This window comes from Martes martes (assembly GCF_963455335.1).
Source record: "Martes martes genome assembly, chromosome: 2".
NCBI classification, from domain to species: Eukaryota; Metazoa; Chordata; class Mammalia; order Carnivora; family Mustelidae; genus Martes; species Martes martes.
Window position 1 is genome coordinate 199,821,053 of NC_137889.1, and position 19,692 is coordinate 199,840,744.

General features: G+C 45.0%; 1 protein-coding gene across 2 annotated transcripts in view; it reads right to left on the reverse strand.

Moving 5' to 3' along the window:
- Positions 1 to 19,692, reverse strand: part of CCDC158 (coiled-coil domain containing 158) — a gene marked incomplete at its 5' end in the record, with an annotated part of 87,960 nt that overhangs the window by 40,703 nt on the left and 27,565 nt on the right. Inside the window, 9 exons of one of the 2 annotated variants that reach the window (XM_080831143.1) lie at positions 3,248 to 3,373; positions 4,351 to 4,431; positions 5,462 to 5,620; positions 7,649 to 7,761; positions 10,208 to 10,360; positions 12,548 to 12,737; positions 15,646 to 16,128; positions 17,267 to 17,464; positions 19,436 to 19,555. In XM_080831143.1, the coding sequence (XP_080687269.1) occupies positions 3,248 to 3,373; positions 4,351 to 4,431; positions 5,462 to 5,620; positions 7,649 to 7,761; positions 10,208 to 10,360; positions 12,548 to 12,737; positions 15,646 to 16,128; positions 17,267 to 17,464; positions 19,436 to 19,555 (1,623 nt within the window). Of the gene's footprint in view, positions 1 to 3,247; positions 3,374 to 4,350; positions 4,444 to 5,461; positions 5,621 to 7,648; positions 7,762 to 10,207; positions 10,361 to 12,547; positions 12,738 to 15,645; positions 16,129 to 17,266; positions 17,465 to 19,435; positions 19,556 to 19,692 lie in introns of both variants that reach the window. The other variant, XM_080831142.1, reaches the window with a different exon arrangement.

Below are 19,692 nucleotides of genomic sequence, written 5' to 3' on the forward strand. Positions count from 1 at the left end.
AGTTCTTCTCAAACTACTTCCAAAAACAGAAAAGAAAATCTTCCAAATTCATTCTATGAGGCCAGCATTACCCTGATACAAAGCCAGATAAAGACTTCACTAACAAAGAGAACTACAGGCCAATATCCCTGAGGAACACAGATGCAAAAATTCTCAACAGAGTACAAGCAAACCCAAATCCAACAATACATTAAAAAAATCATTCACCATGATCAAGTGGGATTTATTCCTGGGTTGCAAGGGTGTTTCAACATTTGCAAATCAATAAACATGATACATCACATCAATAAGAGAAAGGGTGAGAATCAATCATTTCAAAAAATGTAAGAAAAGCATTTGATAAAGTACAATATGCATTCATGAGAAAAACCCTCAATAAAGTATAAAGATAAAAGCCCTCAACATATAAAGACTGCAGATGAAAGACCCAGAATTAATATCATCCTTAATGGGAAAAAGCTGAGTGCTTTTCTTCTATGGTCAGGAACAGGACAAGCACGTTTACTCTCACCACTTTTATTCAACGTAGTATTGGAAGTCTTAGCCACAGCAATCAGACAACAAAAAGAAATAAATGGCCTCGAGATCAGTAAGAAAGAAGTACAATTTTGACTATTTGCAGATAAGATACTATATATAGAAAACCTGAAAGAGCCCACCAAAAGGCTGCTAGAACTGATAAATGAATTCAACGAATTTTCAGGATACAAAGTCAGTGCTCAGAAATCTGTTGCATTTCTGAACACCAATAATGAAGCAGCAGAAAACAAAATTAAGAAAACAATCTCATTTACAGTTGCACGAAAAATAATAAGATACCTAGGAATAAACCTAACCAACGATGTGAAGACCTTTTGCTCTGAAAACCGTAAAACACTGATGAAAGAAATTGAAGACAACACAAAAAAATAGAAAAAAATCCCATGCTCATGATTGGAAGAACAAATACTGTTAAAATGTCTGTACTACCCAAAGCAATATACACATTTAATGCAATCCCTATCAAAATACCAAAAGCAGGGGTGCCTGGGTGGCTCAGTGGGTTAAGCCTCTGCCTTCAGCTCAGGTCATGATCTCAGGGTCCTGGGATCGAGCCCCACATCAGGCTCTCTGCTCAGCAGGGAACCTGCTTCCCCCTCTCTCTCTGCCTGCCTCTCTGTCTACTTGTGATTTCTCTCTCTGTGTGTCAAATAAATAAATAAAATCTCTTAAAAAATCTTTAAAAAATACCAAAAGCATTTTTTCCACAGAACTAGAACAAACAATCCTATAATTTGTATAGAACTACAAAAGACCAAGGACACCTGGGTGTCTCAGTTTGTTAAGAGGCTGCCTTTGGCTCAGGTCATGATCCCAGGGTCCTGGGGTCGAGTCCTGCATTGGGTTCCCTGCTCAGCAGAGCCTGCTTCTCCCTCTCCCTCTGCCTGCTGCTCTGCCTACTTGTGTTCTCGCTCCATCTAATAAATAAATATCATCTTTAAAAAAAAAAAAAGAACTAGAGAAGACCCCCAAATAGTGAAAGCAATCTTGAAAAAGAAAAGCTGAAGGCATCATAATTCTGGCATTCATGTTATATTACAAAGTTGTTGTGATCAAAACAGTATGGTACTGGCACCAAAATAGGCACATAGATCAACGGAACAGAATAGAGAAACCTAGAAATAATCCCACAACTATATGGTCAATTAATCTTTGGCAAACCAGGGAAGAGTACCCAATGGGAAAAAGACGGTCTCTACACCCAGTGGTGCTGAGAAAACTGAAGAGCAATGTGCAAAAGAAAGAAACTGGACCACTGTCTGATGCCAAACACAAAAACACACTCAAAATGGATGAAACACCTAAATGTGAGGGCTGAACCCATAAAAATCCTAGAGGAAAACAGAGGGCGTAACTTCTTTAATATTGTCGAAGCCACTTTTTTCTAGATATCTCTCCTGAGGCAAGGGAAACAAAAGCACAAATAAACTACTAGGGTTACATCAAAATAAAAAGCCTCTCCACAGTGAAGGAAACAATCACCAAATCTGACAGACAATCTACTGGATGGGAGGAGATATCTGCAAATGGCACGTCTAATAAAGAGTTAGTGTCCAAAGTGTACAACTCAACACCCAAAACCCCAATAATCCAATGAAAACACAGGCAGAAGACACAAACAGTCATTTCTCCAAAAAGACATACAAATGGCCCACAGACACACGAAAAGATGCCCAACATCACCCATCATCATGGAAATAGAAATCAAAACTACAATGAGATACCACCTCACGCCAGTCAGAATGGCTAAAATCCACCAACGACCCAAGAAACAACAGGTGCTGGCGAGGATGTGGAGAAGGAACATTGTGCGCTGTTGGTGGGAGCACAAAGTGGTGCAGCCACTGTGGAAGAGAGTATGGAGGTTCCTCAAGAAGTTAAAAACAGAACTGCCTTACGACCCAGCAATTGCACTAGTAGGTATTCACCTAAGGACTACAAGAGATCATTCAAAGGGATACACGCACCCCTATGTTTGCGGTAGCATGATTTACAACAGCCGAGCCACGGAAGCAGCCCGATGGCCATCGACTGATGAACGGATAAAGAAGAGGTGGTGTGCACACACACAACGGGACGTTCCTCAGCCACAAAAAGAAAGAAATCTTGCCATGTGCAACGATGTAAATGGAGTTGGAGTCTAATGCTGAGTGAAATCGGTCAGAGAAAGACAAATACCATACGATTTCACTCATCTGTGAAATTTTAGAAACAAAATAAATGAGCAATGGGGGGAAAAAGAGAGAGAGAGAGACAGACAAATCAAGAAACAAACCCTGAACCCTAGAGAACCACCTGATGGTTCCCAGAAGGGAGGTGGGGTGGGGGGATGGGTAAGCAGGTGATGGGGATTAAGGAGCGCACCTGTGACGAGCACTGGGTGACGGATGGAAGTGTTGAGTCACTATATTGTCCACCCGAAACTAGTACTACAGTGTATGTTAACCCACTGGAATGAAAATGAAAACTTAAAAAAAATTATTGGTAACATCAATCCCACTGAACAGCTCATCTGTCTTCCCAAGAGGGAACACCAGAGAGTGAATTTGTATTGTATTGCATTTGTATTCGTCCGGTCCGTGTAAATCTAAAATCTAGCAACGGAGAGTGTCCTAACTCTAGATGTATTCTCCGGTGACATTCCTCTCGATTTAGCGTCATTGGCGCAGGAGGGCAAGTGCGCCAGGGCCGGGGCCCCGCAGCTTACGTGTGACAGGAAGCTGGCCGTGGACTGGGACGACGGCACGTTCGAATGGGAGCGGGAGGCTGCGGGCGGCTGCAGGAGGCGCGACTTCACGGAAGCATTCGAGGTGAACCCGGGGCCCTGAAGTTCCTAGAAAGCGACACAGATGGGGGCAAAGACGGTTGTCGACCGACACCCAGAACCGTGGGGTCAGCTGCATTTTGCAAACATTATCTGTCTCGGGTGCTGAACGTCTACAGAGTCGTCGAGCAGAGTATCAAGCCAGATGCTTCTGCCCAAGTTACTCTTGGCAGACGAAGCGGATGCTCAGGAAGGCGCCTTCCCGCAGCATCGTGAAAAGCCCTGGAGACGGGAAGACAGCTTGGGGCGCCGCTAGGCTGGCTTCTCGGTCTTGCCGAAGACCCCACGCTAGGTCTGGCGAGCTGCTCAGCCCGGCGAGCACCTGTTACGGAGACTCTACGGTAGGGCGCCTGGGTGGCTCAGTGGGTTAAGGCCTCTGCCTTCCGCTCAGGTCATGATCCCAGAGTCCTGGGATCGAGTCCCGCATCGGGCTCTCTGCTCAGCGGGGAGCCTGGCCCCCCTCCCCATGCTTGCTTCTCTGCCTACTCAGGGTCTGTCAAATAAATAAACAAAATCTTTAAAAAAAGGACTTTCATGTATGTCTGCAGCTTTAAAATATACTTGGAACACAGACGTACATGTACCATTTTTAAAGAACACGCTTCTGTCATGCGGATTAAATCATGTTTGCTATTCCCCAAGCAAGCCAAACACACTCGCATGCTGGGGCTTTGCACTTGCTTGACCTCCTTCTGTGTGGAAGATTCTTCTTCGGGCGTCCTCAAGGCACCTCTGTTGCTCACCCCTCTTATTATACACGTAACACAGAGTACGGTGCTTTAATTGGCTACCAAACTGGTAACAGGAAAAGGATAGGTATAGAACGTAAGGATGTTTATACAGAATTTATAATGGCTAGTATCAGATAATGTTGAAAGTACACTTGAATGTTTCTAAGGCACATGAAGAAAATATATAAGTACATCAAAGAGTGGCACTATTTTTTGCTTAAACTATTTATGATGAAAAAAAAAAAAAGACCTCACTTTTACATCCAAAGTGTGTTGAAGTTTTAGGCGCACAGACTCTTGTTCCTGACGCTGTATGATATCTTGACATTCTGCAAACTGCAAAGATGCCTGCGATCAAGCAACCACATGTGGTTTATCCTCCGTTCTCTGCACAACTTGATTAATCTATAAATAACTGAGTTGCTAGCTCTTCAAGGGAACTTCCCCCACTCTGAGCACATTAACTTGCATTTATCTATTTATTTTATTCAATAAACTTAGAACAGTTAGAGGCCCTGGCTTAATTCCCTGTATCTCCAGCATCTATACAACATTTAGTACATGAAGGGCATTCAAGAGAATGAAGAAACAGGATGAAATGAGCAAACAGCTTTAGCAATATAAAATATATAAATATATATACACACATACATACAGAGTAATAACAACTGAAATTCACTGAGTCAATTTTTTAAAATTTGGTTTCAAAACCAAAGTTGACATAGGTGGGATCACAGGTCACTTTACCTAACCATCAAGGCTCTGATTTCTTAAGAATCAAGGACTAGTCTGGGTATATTTTTAGCCTTTCAGAGTTCTCGGATGACAAAAAGATTTATTCCTCTCTGATGAATGGTAACTATAAATACAATGTCATTAATCCTTCTCATTCTTTTTTTTTTGACCTTCTGATACTTTGTGGTAATTCTTCTCATTCTTTAAGCTGTGTTTTCTGCCTGCATTTTCTGGACCCCAACAAATGTCAGACATTAGCATTACACCATGATTTTATTGATATCACTAACAGACTGTATTCTACCTAGTGTTCAAGTCGTTCTGTGGCAGTAAGTTAGACTGGAGACATTTTTATTTCTTCAGTCTACTGAGGACATCAGGAGGATCTCATGTCTCATACCTTGCTGCCCCTGTGACTGTGTTAGCTCCAAAAAGAGAACTGGGCAAAATGTCAGCATCATAACCATGTTTGAAAGCACAGAAGAGCCCTCTCCATAGGAAATGGTTTCTCCCTGTGCTAGGTGATTGTGGTATAATAGAGATTTGGTTCGTATCAACACGGGGCTTTTATTCAGAGCAAGTCTACTTAATAGCTATGTAACTGATCATTACACCTTTAGTTAACAACTACCTTATCAAGAGCAACTTCCATATTCGCAACCTTTTCTTTCAAACGGCGCTCCTGGGATCTCAGGACCTCCAGCTCTCCAGCCATCTTGTTTTTCTCTGTTGCAACAGTACTCAGTTCCTGGCTTAATTTATTCTTCTCTTCTTTCAGAAAATGCTTTTCCTGTAATGATAGAGGAAAAAATGTCAGAAATAATATGCTGATTTAGGTGCCCTGATGTGATGGAAATAGGAAACTTGCATAAGGACCTGAACTGTAGTTCAACTCATACGCCATTTAATTGCTTTGGAGTTGGAGCTGGGAACTGTTAGAATTGTTACCACGTGCTCTTTAATTTTTAATCACTACTGGTATTATTACTTCTTCTTAAATCTTCTTAAATCTTATTAAATCTTTGATAAAACCTACAAAACATGTCATAACTATGTTGCATAAAAAGAGATGGCATGATGGGGAATTGAAACTGAGTAATCATGCATTCAATTTTATTGAAATTTGTTCAAAATGACAAAAGAGATTTAAAGAAGATGCCTTTATTTGAAAGCTTTGGGGGCTTCTATTTTGTTTCAATTGAATATTCATTTCACAAATGCCTACTGCAGACCCCAAAAAGATGGGGCACACGGTTCCTGCCCTCAAGGTCCAGTGATAAGAATGTTCTTATTGATCTACTTCTGGAAGAGTCTTCGGTATTCAACAAAATCTCATTGAAATTCATTCACATTCCTCTAAAAAACATCATGGAATAGGGAGACAAAAATAAATGCACAGTAGTCAAGTAACCTCAACCGACTGAGTCTGTATTTCTTTGTTTCTTTGAGAAAATGTTTAATGTATACAAGGTAGATGGTGCTGTCGCTGTAATAATCCTTTTGGATGGAAATAATTGTTTTTTTTCTGATTAGTTAGACAGAAAAGGCTTCAGAAAGAAAGATAAATGTGACAAGTTGTCTCCCTTCTGTTTGAAGGGAATGTCCGTGGGTTTTGATGAATCCCTTCCTCCGGGTGGGGGCAGGCACCTGTGATGACGGCAGGCGGTGACCCCTTATGCCCTAAGATTTCCCACAGAGGATGAGAATAAGCATGGCTTTAGGTCCCAAATGAGCAAATAATCGAAGGAGAAAAAAAAAATTTTGGATAAGCGAAAAGGAGGGAAGAAAAAATAGGAAAAAACCTGAAAAAGGAAATAACTCAGTCCGTATGCTGAGGGGTCTGCACAAACACATGCCTTTGTACATACTCGGGACAGTTCTGCCTCACTCTGAAGAAGGATGGTGATCACCAGGTCCTTTTGGGTAAGGGGAAAGCAGATACTTGAGCTGCCCCTGTCTTCGAAGTATGCTCTTGACTTCCTACCTCTGTCACAGTCAGTCCTGATATAAGTTCCTGATGTGTTGATTTGTTCCTAAGTGACTGATGTGTCAGGAAACGTCCGAGCGCAACGCCGATTTCACACTTATTATGCGAGTTTCATTTATGAGAAATACTAAGTCAACGAAAAATGGCGCCCGGCTGCACGGAGCTGGGCGGGAACACACAGAGAGCATGCGCACTCCTCAGATACCCACCTACCCCTGCCTCAGTTTACCTCGTTAGGAGTCACATCCATGAGCATCCGGTGTTAAGAAAACCCCCCTTTAACCCCCTCATAATACCTCACAAGCCACAACGCTGACGTACACTTCCACAAGCAACCTTCAGGTCTTTTTCAAGATAAAGGGCCTTATTTACTGTCGTGTTCATGTGTTTCTTTGCCATATAACATGTGACATGTGTAAAACCGTGCTACCATTTTCATTCGGTTCCTCTTTCTGGCGCGTCACTGATGACACCTGTTAGCCGGGCCCTCTGAATCCCACTGTTCTCAGCGTCCCCGGGGCTCGGGCCGCACAGTCCGGCAGAGCACAGTGATTTCAAGAACACACACGTCACATCATTTCAGAACACAAGAGATCACATAAAATCATTCTGTCTCTACCAGGAATGTCCTTTTGCCCATTTTCCGCATTGAAAGTACGAGTTCTTTCGAGGTCCTACTCAAACATTCCTTCGGAGCTTTTCCCTCATTCTCTTGGTCAGAAAGAACCTTACGTCCCCTGTGCACCTTGTAACTCTGCCATGTCTTCTCCCGCCTGGCATGTATTTGAGAGGGACACGCCGGCGTCCTCCCCTCCGAGCACACGGACTCACCTTATTTGCATTAGTCATTGCCTCTTCCAAAAACTGTATCTTGCTCTGAAGGGCGTCTATTTGACCTCTTTTAGCCGTGATTTGCTTCTGCATCCCCATTGCCACTTTCATAGCTGGGGGGGAAAAAAGGAAGTAAGCCACCTTCGTTTTTAAGGTTTCTAAATTTTGAGAGCCAACTATAAATTGATAGTTAAATATTGGGACACGGGGACAAGATTCTCCAAGGCACCTGGACAGTTTCAAGAGAGTGATATGACAGTTTTCAGCAATTGCTCAGAGATTTTGAGCTGACATTGATGTTTTGTGATTTCCTTCCTATTGGTATTAATTTCATTGACTGTAATAACTTGCCATATCACCCATGGTTACAATTCAGACCAAATTCATACTCACCCATATAGGAAACATATACATAAACACAGTCATATAATGAATAATATATACATATAGTATTTTTACTAAAATAATTTTCTAGAAACTCAGATTCAAAATACCACAAAGACAACCCTTACTTGTTCATATGCTATCCTATAAACATGTCACAGTGACTGTGTAAGGCATCTATTATTTTTTTTAAAGATTTTATTTTATTATTTATTTGACAGACAGAGATCACAAATAGGCAGAGAGGCAGGCAGAGAGAGAGAGGAGGAAGCAGGCTCCCCGCTGAGCAGAGAGCCCGATGTGGGGCTCGATCCCAGGACCCTGAGATCACGACCTGAGCCGAAGGCAGAGGCTTTAACCCACTTAGCCACCTAGTCGTCCCAAGGCATCTATTATTAAGTGATCTTTTTAAAGAGTCCTGTGATACCACAAACCATTCAATTTTCATTCCCTTGGTTACGGCATGTGTTTGGAACTCACTGCTGTTTCAACCATCATATTCGCAGCGTGAGCACATATGGAATCATTTTAGTAAAACTAGGGACGGGATGAGAACGTTCATGGCAGGCAGGAGGCACTGACCAGTTCAGACCCGGCAGGCCCCTGAAAAGATCCGGGATGCTCATCCTCACTTGGAAATTCAGAGCCAGAGACCCATGTTGTTTTCCACAGGCAGCTGAGGAAAGAGGTTTGAAAATGCCACGGCTTTGGGTCAGATCCAGATAGAGCTTAGAGGGTGAAAAGAAACTGTGTCATTCTTTAGAAACAAACTCTCAGAGGACAAAAGGTCTGACTTCTTGCTAACAAGACCGTGTACCTCTAGCTAAGCTATCAAAACAGGGCTGATCGGGCAGAGCACTCGGCTTTCCTGAGGGAGCCACAGTCTGACACCATTTACTCACCGCTCACCTCATTCTACCGCTCAGAACAACTCTGGTCTCATTAAGCGTGTCACGGTTGGCCTTCAAAACTTTTCTTAGATCTCTTTACTGTGATTGGGGCTGTGGCTGAAATGCCTGGAGGGCACTGAGGAAAGGACTCTTTCCGGTGGTAGCGGGGTTGGGGGGTTGGGGATGGGGGGGCAGGGAACAGACCCCAAATGGGCCTCCTGAGCGACCTCTTCAAACCCTACCATTTTCTTGGTGTTAACCAGCAAAGGAAAAGCTGAACCTGCAAGAGAGGCACAAAATACAGAATGCTTCGAGAACCCGTGTGCTGCCTCTGGACAGGGGCCACGATAATCTTCTCTGAATGGTTCCAGTTTTAGTATATGTGCTGCTGAAGCGGGCACAGAAATCTTTTGACATTAAAAAAATATTGAGAAATAAAAAAATATAGGCTTTACTTAGCTTAATGTTTATTCTTTTTTTTTCAAGGATTTTATTTATTTATTTGACAGACAGAGATCACAACCGGGCAGAGAGGCAGGCAGAGAGAGAGGAGGAAGCAGGCTCCCCGCTGAGCAGAGAGCCCGATGCGGGGCTCGATCCCAGGGCCCTGAGATCATGACCCGAGCCAAAGGCAGAGGCTTAACCCACTGAGCCACCCAGGTGCCCCTAGCTTAATGTTTATTCATATATATTCATATTCATTTATATATACAGCCGTACCAACATCGATATGAATGATATAAGACAACAGATAGCCTTCTCTCTCAGAATTAATACGGGCAGCAGGGGACAAAGGGAACAACGGGGTTAAGTGGTGACAAGGGACCACTCATTCCCGGCAGCTCAATTCCCAGGGCTTCATCCCATTTTTACCACAGAGAAAGAATCAGGAACTGACAACCACAGACTTACAGTTTATCTTGATAATGAGCATGGGAAAAATAAGGGGATGAATGAAAATCATCGGTAACTTGTATTTTTAGCAACAGTTCCTTAACAGTAATTAATTGGCACTTACAGACTTTGAGATCTGTTAGAAATTACTGAAACAGCCACAAGAAAAGACTCGGATACTTTAGGGATTAAATGAAGCACATGGCCTTTTCCCTAAAAAAACCCTGAGCAGAATGTCTGCTATCCGACACCTGGCATGGGTGCCCCTCGCTGTGTCTCTCGCATCATGTGGCACCTGGAAGAGGTGGCGCGTGACGTGTCCAGGTCTGTGCTTTAGTAAGTCTAGACCAACGGAGTTAGAAACAGGAGAATAAAATCCAGTAAAGCCTACCATGACCATCGGATCCTTCCATCGACTTCAACGTATTTCTCGTTTGTTCAAGTTCAGACTGTGCGGACTTTAGCTGCATTTTCAGTTTGTTTGTAGTAGCTTCCATTTCTTCAGTTTTGTTTCGGAAATTCCTTTTTAAGACTTCGTAGTCCTCTGTACCGTGCGATAATAACCGATGGTTACTTTTGTCTATGCCACTGCGTGAAGTGTACCTTACTTGTAATTAATAATCACAGAATTGGGGGCGCCTGGGTGGCTCAGCGGGTTAAGCCTCTGCCTTCGGCTCAGGTCATGATCTCAGGGTCCTGGGATCGAGCCCCGCATCGGGCTCTCTGCTCAGCGGGGAGCCTTCTTCCTCTCTCTCTCTAATTGCCTCTCTGCCTACTTGTGATCTATCTCTCTCTGTCCAATAAATAAATAAAATTTAAAAAAAAATGATCACAGAATTGTAGGGCTGGCAGAGACTTCCTTTAGCTACACCATCATTTGTTAGAGAAATCAGATGTACAGTCACATTTCCTGAGTGGATCCTCCTCCTTTACCCCCTGACTAGTCACCGTTTTCTCCCAACCAGCGGAACTGGCTCACACCAGCCGCATCTTTCTTGGTGGTCATACCCACCACAGATCTCGCCACCACCTGTAGGGAGGTGAGTCTCCAAGACACGGTAAGTAACCAGAGGTTGCCACGTGTTCTGTCTTTTCAGCTCCAGTAATTATTAAAGTACTTGGCACGTACTCATCATTCTACACAAGAACACACTCCCCCACACCTACTCACCTTTTTATATATTTATATATGATAGATTTACATATAAAGGGGACAGAGAGAGCCAAGGCCTCTTTGCTGCGATCTGTCTACCCAGACATGTCCATGTGGATGTCCCAGCACCACCCACACCGGCTGTCTCAGACTGGCTGGAGCTCACCCTCCGGCCCTCAAGCCCGCTCCTCCGAATGGTTTCCCCTCTCTCGGTTGTCGGTGGCCAGAACACTGTTCTCCCAGCACCAGAGACCTAAAGCCTGAAGCCCACACACAACTCCTCTAATCACAGTCGTCAAAATACTCTTCATTCTTTCTCTCATTTTCACTGCCACTGCCTTGGTTCAAGTTTTCATGGCTCCCTGGGGCCACTGCAGGATCCCCTCGAACTGGCCTCTGGCCCTATAGTCTCGCCTTTCTCTATCTACCTGCCAAGACACTGTCCTTTCAAAATGTACATTTGATGACAATAATCTCCTCCTTAATGTCTCTTGCCGGCTCCGCACTGTCTGGCTCTGCCCATCCATTCTGCGTCATTTCCTAGCCCTGGTTCCTTTGCACTTTTACTCAAGTGCTCCTGAGGTCACACTGTTATTTCAGGTCTTGTACTTTTGCCCATGATGTTCTCTCTGCCTGGGCTGCCCTCCCACCTCTTTTTTCACCCGCCAAATCCCTTTTCTTCCCACAAAGTTAGCAGGGGAGGTGTGAATCCTACAGCAAACTCTCCTCCATCTGCACCCAGCGCAGCGGGCCTCACCCACCGTCCGGTGACCCGTTCTCTAGAGCCCTGGCTCGCAGCTAGCCGGGATCCTCACTCTTGTGTTCCCAGGGCCTGTCTCAGTGTCTGGCCTGGTAAATGCTCAGGAATCCTTGACTCTGTGTGTGTGTGTGTGCGTGTGTGTGTGTGTGTGTGTGTGGTAGATGACACCTATAGCACGCTAATCGTGAACTAAAAATATTTTATTTTTAAATTTAAGATCTTGATTGATTTTTCAAGAAAGCTACACGTCTGTTTACGCATGTTGCTTCATTATGAAACCTCTCATCAAGCTATTTGACTCAAAGGGCTCAAGATTTCCACTTCCCTCGCCCTTTTCTTGAAAACTCAGTAAAGAAGGGCGCCTGGGGGGCTCCATCAGTGAAGCGTCTGACTCTTGGTTTGAGCTGAGGTCACGAGCTTGGGAGACTAAGCCACCTCATGGGCTCTGCGCTCAGTGGGGCATCTGCCGCTCTCCCTCTCCCTCTGCCCCTCCCCCACTCACACACACCTGCACACTCTTTCTAAAACAAATAAATAAATCTTTAAAAAAAACACCCAACCCAGCCAAAAATTTCATGGACTCTGAGGGTTGACTCAAATTAACAGTTAATGAGCGCAAGATGTGGGGGCTCTGTGAGCAGAAGTGGGATTTTGGGGCAGCGGGACTCTCCCTGTCTAGGATGTGGGAAGAGCGGCCATGTTGCGGCCGTGTTGCGGCCATGTTGCAGCCACGTTTCGCAACAGTCCCAGCGTCTGGGCTGGACTTCCCTGGCCGCGCTCCTCTAGTTGTCAGCAGAATGGGAACCGAAGGAACCTACCTGTAAGGCTGTTCAACTCACTCCTACCAGTTTTCACCTCGTTTAATAACTGATCTCTCTCCTGTTTGATGTCCTTCACTGCACGGAGCCGCTCGGAGCCCGCATTCACCAGCTTCACCTTTTCCAGCTCCAGGTCACTCACTCGGGCCTCAAGCTCCCGTATCTTTGCATCTTTTTTATCTTTTAAAATCTAAATATAGGGATAAATACAAATGACAGAGTAAGAAGTAAAAAAAAATATATATATATATACACATACACACACACACACACACACACACATATACAAGTACTTCTGGTGGACATTGTATTGGTGTCCTCTCTGTATATAATATCTTTTCACTATTTCCTAGAATATTGAATTTCTATTTTATTATAAAACCTCAACAGTAAATGGGAAAGCAAAAGAAACACTTCGCCTTTCTCAACCCTAGAAGTCCATTTCCAGTATCGTTTGCAATAACTCTTCATTATTTCTATTCCTTTTTTTTTTTTCATTCCAAAGAGGAATATACTGGGCACCTACTCTGTGCCAGGCACTATTTTACATGTTGGGACAGAGAAGTGGGGGGGATGCCTGAGGGGAGGCAAGTGAGGCCCCAGGCAAGTGCCTTTCTGAGCTGAGTCCCAGATGCCTCACTAAGCATCCCAGCCTTGAATAGCAGGAAGGAACGTCACTGTCCCCAGGGAGCTCACATTCCAGTGAGAGGAGACAGACAACAACAAATATTTAATAGTCAGGTACTAATGAGCGACCAAAACAAAGAATCAAAGAAGTTGGGGCAGCAGGACGAATGCCGCCCGGAGGGCTCTGCACGTTGGTACATTGACAAGAGCCCAACTGTTATTCTTATTAGAGCCTGCAACACGGTTGGCCCTTGGCTGGTGTCTGGGAACTTGGACTTGGGAGGGTTCCCACCACGCCAACTGATAAGAGAGGCTCGCTGTGCCTCAACCAGTTCGGCAAACAGAATGATTTATGCAGAGCACCTGCTTTCCTTCTGGAAGCCTGGAATACTTGCCAGGCCCTGCGTGCTGGTGCGAGCAGTCCTCCGTACAAAAACCCTGGGGACTGGGTCTCCAATGAGCTTCTCTGGTCAGCAACATGTGACACGCAGTCTCGGACTGTTGCTGGGGGAGGGAAGCGCATCCTGCGTGACTCTGCCGGACAGGACTTCGGGAAGCCTGTGCCTCGCTTCCTCCGTATATCTTTTCCCTTTGCTGACTTTGCTTTTTATTATTTCATGGTAACAAACCGTACCCAGGAGCACAACTACATGCTAAGTCCTGTGAGTTGTCCCAACAAACGGCTGAACCTGGGGTTAATCCTGGGGACCCTGACCCTCTCTGCTGGGCAGAAACCTCACAGAGGGAGGTAAAGGCGCAAGCGATGTGACAGGCTCAGGGACAGCTCTAGGCACAGGTCACGTGTTCAGGGAACAGCAAGCCATCGGAATGGCCGGCAGAAGCCAGAACGCGCTATCCCGAACATGCCTCTTTGGCACGAGGATTATTTTGAGCTGATTATTCTGAGAAACAGCCAGCACAGGAGAAGGTCTGAAAACAGAGAGTGCACTTTAAGGGATACTCAGACTTGTAAAGGAAGTCTCCATTTATAAGGATGTCTCTCAGGAAAGGAAGGATGACTAAATTATAAGAGAATCTTATCAATGGGGAAAGCGTGGCTTCAATCTACAAACCAAACCTCCTTCCTTTATCCACAGTTTTCCTAGTCACCTTCCCATGACTTCTCTCCCACATCCTTCTTTCAGCTAAAGATGGTATTTAAGCCAGAATTCCAAGCCACCTCTCTGAGTTACTAATTTTCCTGGGTTTCTCACTTGTATATATGAGATTCATTGACTGGTTTTAAGATTTTATTTATTTATTTGAGAGAGAGAGAGAGCGCCTATGAGCAGGGGGAGGGGCAGAGGGAAGAGAGGAGGGAGCAGCAGACCCCCCACTGAGCAAGGGGCCAGAGAGGACTCAATCCCAGGATTCCGAATCATGACCTGAGCCAAAGGCAGACACTTAACCAACTGAGCCACCCATGCATCCCCTATGAGATACATTTATTAATAAACTTCTTTGCTCTTCTCTTACTGATGCGTCTTGGTTACTGAGAATTTAGAAAGACAGATGGAGGAAGGATTTCTCCTGCTCTTCATTGGAGTGGACGAGCATGAGGAGGAAGTAGTCAGACATGAAGTCAGAGAGGGAGCCATGGGCAGGACAATGAAAGGATGTGAAAGTTCATCTTGAGTGAGATAAGCCATTGGAGAGTTTTCAACAGGGGAGTGATAAAATGTAACATTTTAAAATCTAATTCTGGCTCCTGTGTGAAACATAAACAGTGGTAAGGGTGGAGGTAGGTGTGCCCTTGCGGTGACTGCATTCCCACTAACAGTGTAGGAGTATTCTGTTTTTTTTTTGTTCTTATTTTTCTTTTAAAGTAGGCTCCATGCCCAGCATAGAGCCCAATGCAGGGCCTGAACTCACAACCCTGAGATCAAGACCCGAGCAGAAATCTACAGTTGGACTGAGCCACCCAGGCACCCTGCATCTTCTTTTTCTCCACAACCTTGTCAACACCTAGTGGAAGTGGGTGTCTTCTCTATGCTACGCGCCCAAGTCCAAGTCAGTGTTGTACGGAAGAGCTGAACTGCTATCTTGGGCACCTGAAACTAATATGACGAACTACGTTAACTGTTCTTTTGTTTCACAGATACGGAAGCCAAGACTGGGCAAGCAGTGCAGTCGGTGAGTGGTGAGAGATGGGATTCAGTGCGAGGTCTGTCTGGAGAGGGAGTATTTCAGACTTTGGGATCAGAAATGCCTTCATGAGGAAACTAGATTTTCTGATGTTTTCCTCTTTTGTACCGGTAGTCCCGAACCATTTCAGGGCCACCCACTCCTTTCAGAATCAAATAAAGGTGTGGATCCTTCTCACAAAAACACACAGATGCACAAATACCTTCAAACCATCTCAGCGGGTCCCCAGACCGTCCTCACGGAGCCCCTCTTCAGAGACTTGAGTCAGCTTCCCCATTGAGGGTAAAGACATTTCAGAAGCTAAACTGCCAAAACCCTCTACAGACCTTGAACTCCTGGAGCTCCAGCCTCCTGTCGTTGATCTCCTTCTCCAGCTGAGCCTTTTCCACTTGCATGGCGCCCGCCGTCCGCCCGTGCTGGCCAACCAGCTGGGTCATGTTCTCAATCTGCTGGCGCAAGATCTCGATCACCTTGTCCTTCTCTGCCATCTGTAGCCGGAGGGCCTCACACTCGGTCTGCACGTTTCTGAGGTGGTCGCCCTCGGTTTTCAGGTGCTGCAGCTCCTGCAATTTCAAGTCCACCCGGGAGCGCAGCTTCGTGATCTCTGAATTGGTGGCCTCGATGGCTCTCTCCTTCTCCTGCAGGGAAGCGGTCAGGTCCGATACGGTCCTCTCGGAGCTCTCCAGGGTCATCTTCTTGGCGGTCAACTCTTCTACCACTTTGCGGAGCATCTCTTTGGTGGATTCAAGCTGGGCAGTCAAGGAGGACACTTTCTCTAGACTTTCATTCTTGCCCTGAATCGCTGCCATCTGATTGCGGAAGAGAAAGAAATTTTCATGGGTTTGGACAGATAGATGAGGCAACCTCAAGAGTTTAACAAGTTAGCTCACAAACGTGAAATCACGAATCCGATAATAGCGACTTAGGCTAACTCAAATTGTTCTGCTGTCACAACTCTGTGCAGACCACAGACCAACTTAAGTTAATTAGACTGAGATGGAAAGACAGTCATTAAGTAATAATGCTGCTCTAGAATGGCGTTCTTGCGTGGGAGCTTGGGAAGTTTCCTTGGACGTGTTTTCCAGACCAGGTTCAATTAGGATGGGGGAGGTGTGGCAGGGCTGAGGCTGCCGCTCTCCCTCACCAGTCCCCTCCACCTCACCCCTTAATTCTACCTCTGAGAGAAAAGTGAGTAATGGCTTTTATCCAACACATGCTCACATTCTCAGGTCCTTGTTCAGAAAAGGGTAAGACTCCAACTCCTGGTGGCTCCTTTCACCATTCTTCGTGCCCAGGTTGGGCTGAAGAGTAGGAACATGGTTTGCCGGGATTCGAAGCCAAGACCAGTCCCTTTGGTTTGCATTCACGTTTTAGGAGGCTTACTCTTTTGTGGAATGCTTTTATCTCTCTGTGGCAATACGTGGCATTGGAACCGTGTCCTTTCAGTCCTGAAGGTTCAGGGCTGTTAATAAAACATTCCACATTTTGCCACTAGTGCACTGAAATGGACTGCATCCACCTTGTGTATCTCTCGGTCTCAATCGGTCTAGGGGAAAACCAAAACCAAACCAAACCAAACCAAACCCAACCCAACCCAAACCATCTGTTGGAAACCTTTGATCCTGCTGTTCCTCAGACCCCTGGTATGGCTTGATGCTTTTCTGAAATAAGCAACCATTAGGTTACCAATTTCTAGCAATCGGATGACAATCTCATTAGTCGACAATGAACAAAAATGAGATGAAGCTTAACACTTTATTTAATCAGTGGTCAAAAATATAGAAAGAAATAACAGGTTTTCGTAACTTGTTCAAAGAATCCTAGCTCTATTCTAGGGCTACTTCTAGGTCCCTTCATGTTTTTTTAAAAAAGCTCAACCAGTAAACCTAACGTCCATTTTTCCCTGCGAGGAGACCACTGGGGAAGCCGCCCCGTGTCCTGCCTGACCTGCCGCTCCATCTGGCCCTGACACTCGCTCTTCATGGCCTTGAGGAGGGCCTCCAGGCGCTGCACCTCCATGTTCCTGTCGTCCAGCTCCCGCCGCAGGTGGTCGATGGTGATGCTGTTGCCCGTGTCCCGGTCCCACAGACGCTTATTCTGCTCCTTCTCCAGACTCAGCTCCTTCTCTCTTTTATGCAGGTCAGCCTACAAGAAGTGAGGTATGTCCCCCAACTTGTATGAAATAGAGTAAAACTCGTTTTTTCCATATATCATTTTTGGAGGTTTTAGGGGATTTGAAAAGACTGATTTTGGAATTTTATTTTTTAATGGCTTAAGAACAATTATTTACTAGACAGAGAAGTTAACATTTTGCTTACTTTTAACTTCTTGTATCACAAGTAAATCTCAACGCACTAGACCCTGCACAATAGAGAATAATATTAAGACACAATAGATTTTTAAAGTCATCTTGTTTTTGAATTTTGGATTTTCTAGCAGAGGCAGTATGCCTCGCATCGAGCGTGCTCCTGTAATAAAGAAACGCTCAAAAGCTTGCAAGAACAGCAACAGTGATGTGGCCGACTGCTTCGGAAATGACAGGACAGCGTTTGGTCCTGGGAGTGGAGCACTGTGGGCTGTGAACAGAATTACCTCCCTCTTCAGTAGCGAAAAAAGATACACAGAGTTTATTGTTAGCAAAAACTAAAGAGAGTAGGAGAAACAGACACACAGCTCTTCAAAGGACTTAGGACCCAAAGGGAAAGGTAAGACATAGACACAAAGAACTGGGAAGTGGTTTTTCATTGAAGACACAGAGTTAAGCTACAGCAGAGAGAAATCACAAAGGAGATCAAAATACTTCGAGAAGGCATTTGAGTTGGGCCTCACCAACAGCTGGGAGGTGCCGAGATCGGGAGGAAGGGACTGGAAAGGGACTTGGGTGGTTTGGTTGGAGCACGGGGCAGATGCAGAGAGAAAGGGCTGGACCGGTGACCGGGAGCTGGGTCGTGGACAGTCCCGAAAAGTAGGGAGTCTGGCTTTTATCGGGAGCGTAATTTTTGAATGAGAGTGACATGATCAGAGGGATATTTTACGAGGTGAGCAGGGCAGCACTTTATGGGCCAGACGGAAGAGGGGAAAGCCTGGAAGTAGGAACCCGGGTCGGGAGACACTGCCCTGCCCTGGTCTAAGGACGGGCTTGGGAAAAGGGGTAGTGATGGTAAGGCTGGAAAGGAGAGGAGGGGTTTCTGGGTCTTTCAGACAATCTGCAAGATTTTCAAATTAGAACTGAGGGCCTGAGGAAGCTCGCAGTGGGAGGGAAAGAACTGAAGGATGATCCCGAGGTTTGGAGCTTGTCACACACAGTCGCCAGCCCCGTCTTCGCGCGGCCCTCGGACCCCTGCCAGCCTATGACTACGGCTCCCTGTGCAGAGGGCGCTCGGCCCTACGCAGAGCCTGGGAGGGAGAGGAATTTCCTCTCCTGCACTGCTAACATCAGGCAGAGTGCCAAACATGTCCTTTCCTAAATTTCCCAGCCTCTAGAACCTCTAACAGGGCCCAGCCTGGCTTCACTGTTACTGGAATCTCATTTCCTTAAAAAAAATTTTTTTTAACCTAAACTTCCTTTCAAATTGTCCGTGTTTGAATGTTATTTGGCTCTAAACTAAACACTCGATACTGCCTCAATTTAGTCCAATACATTCATCTAACTGAAAGATGGGCCGGTTGAAGACTAGCTTCACCTAATTTATAAGCCTTAACTGCTTAAGGAAAAAAATAGGTAACGTTTAGAGTATTATTTATATGCAAAACTTGAATATTGTCAAGACAGTCTGTTGCGTATGTATGCACAAATACTATGTAGAATTTGTAACTTTATAAATAAAACCATTTTTCTGAAATACTTTGGTGAGAAACTTCCCAGAATTAATATTTATTTATTTAAAAAGATTTTTATTTATTTATTTATTTATTTATTTGAGAGAGAATGAGAATGCAAGAGAGAGCATGAGAGGGGAGAGGGTCAGAGGGAGAAGCAGATTCCCCGCTGAGCAGGCAGTCCAAGGCGGGACTCGATCCCAGGACTCCAGGATCATGACCTGAGCTGAAGGCAGTTGCTTAACCAACTGAGCCACCCAGGCGCCCCCGGAATTAATATTTAGAGCATAGTCTTACCAGCAGCTTTTGAAGCTGATCATCCAAATTTCCAGATTCCTGACTGAACTGGTCACGTTCCGTCCGTGCCTCGGTTAGTTCTGAGTTGGCAAGGACTAACTGCTTTTCAAGCTCTTCTATCTAAAAGGAAAGTACAAATCAATCTGACTATGTTAGTGGGGAATACAAAATAAGTACAGTTTTGGGGGAACAAATGGTATTATTTTGAGGGCAAAAATAAAAGCTTATTATGTTTTGCAAAGTTTTGTAGATTTAAG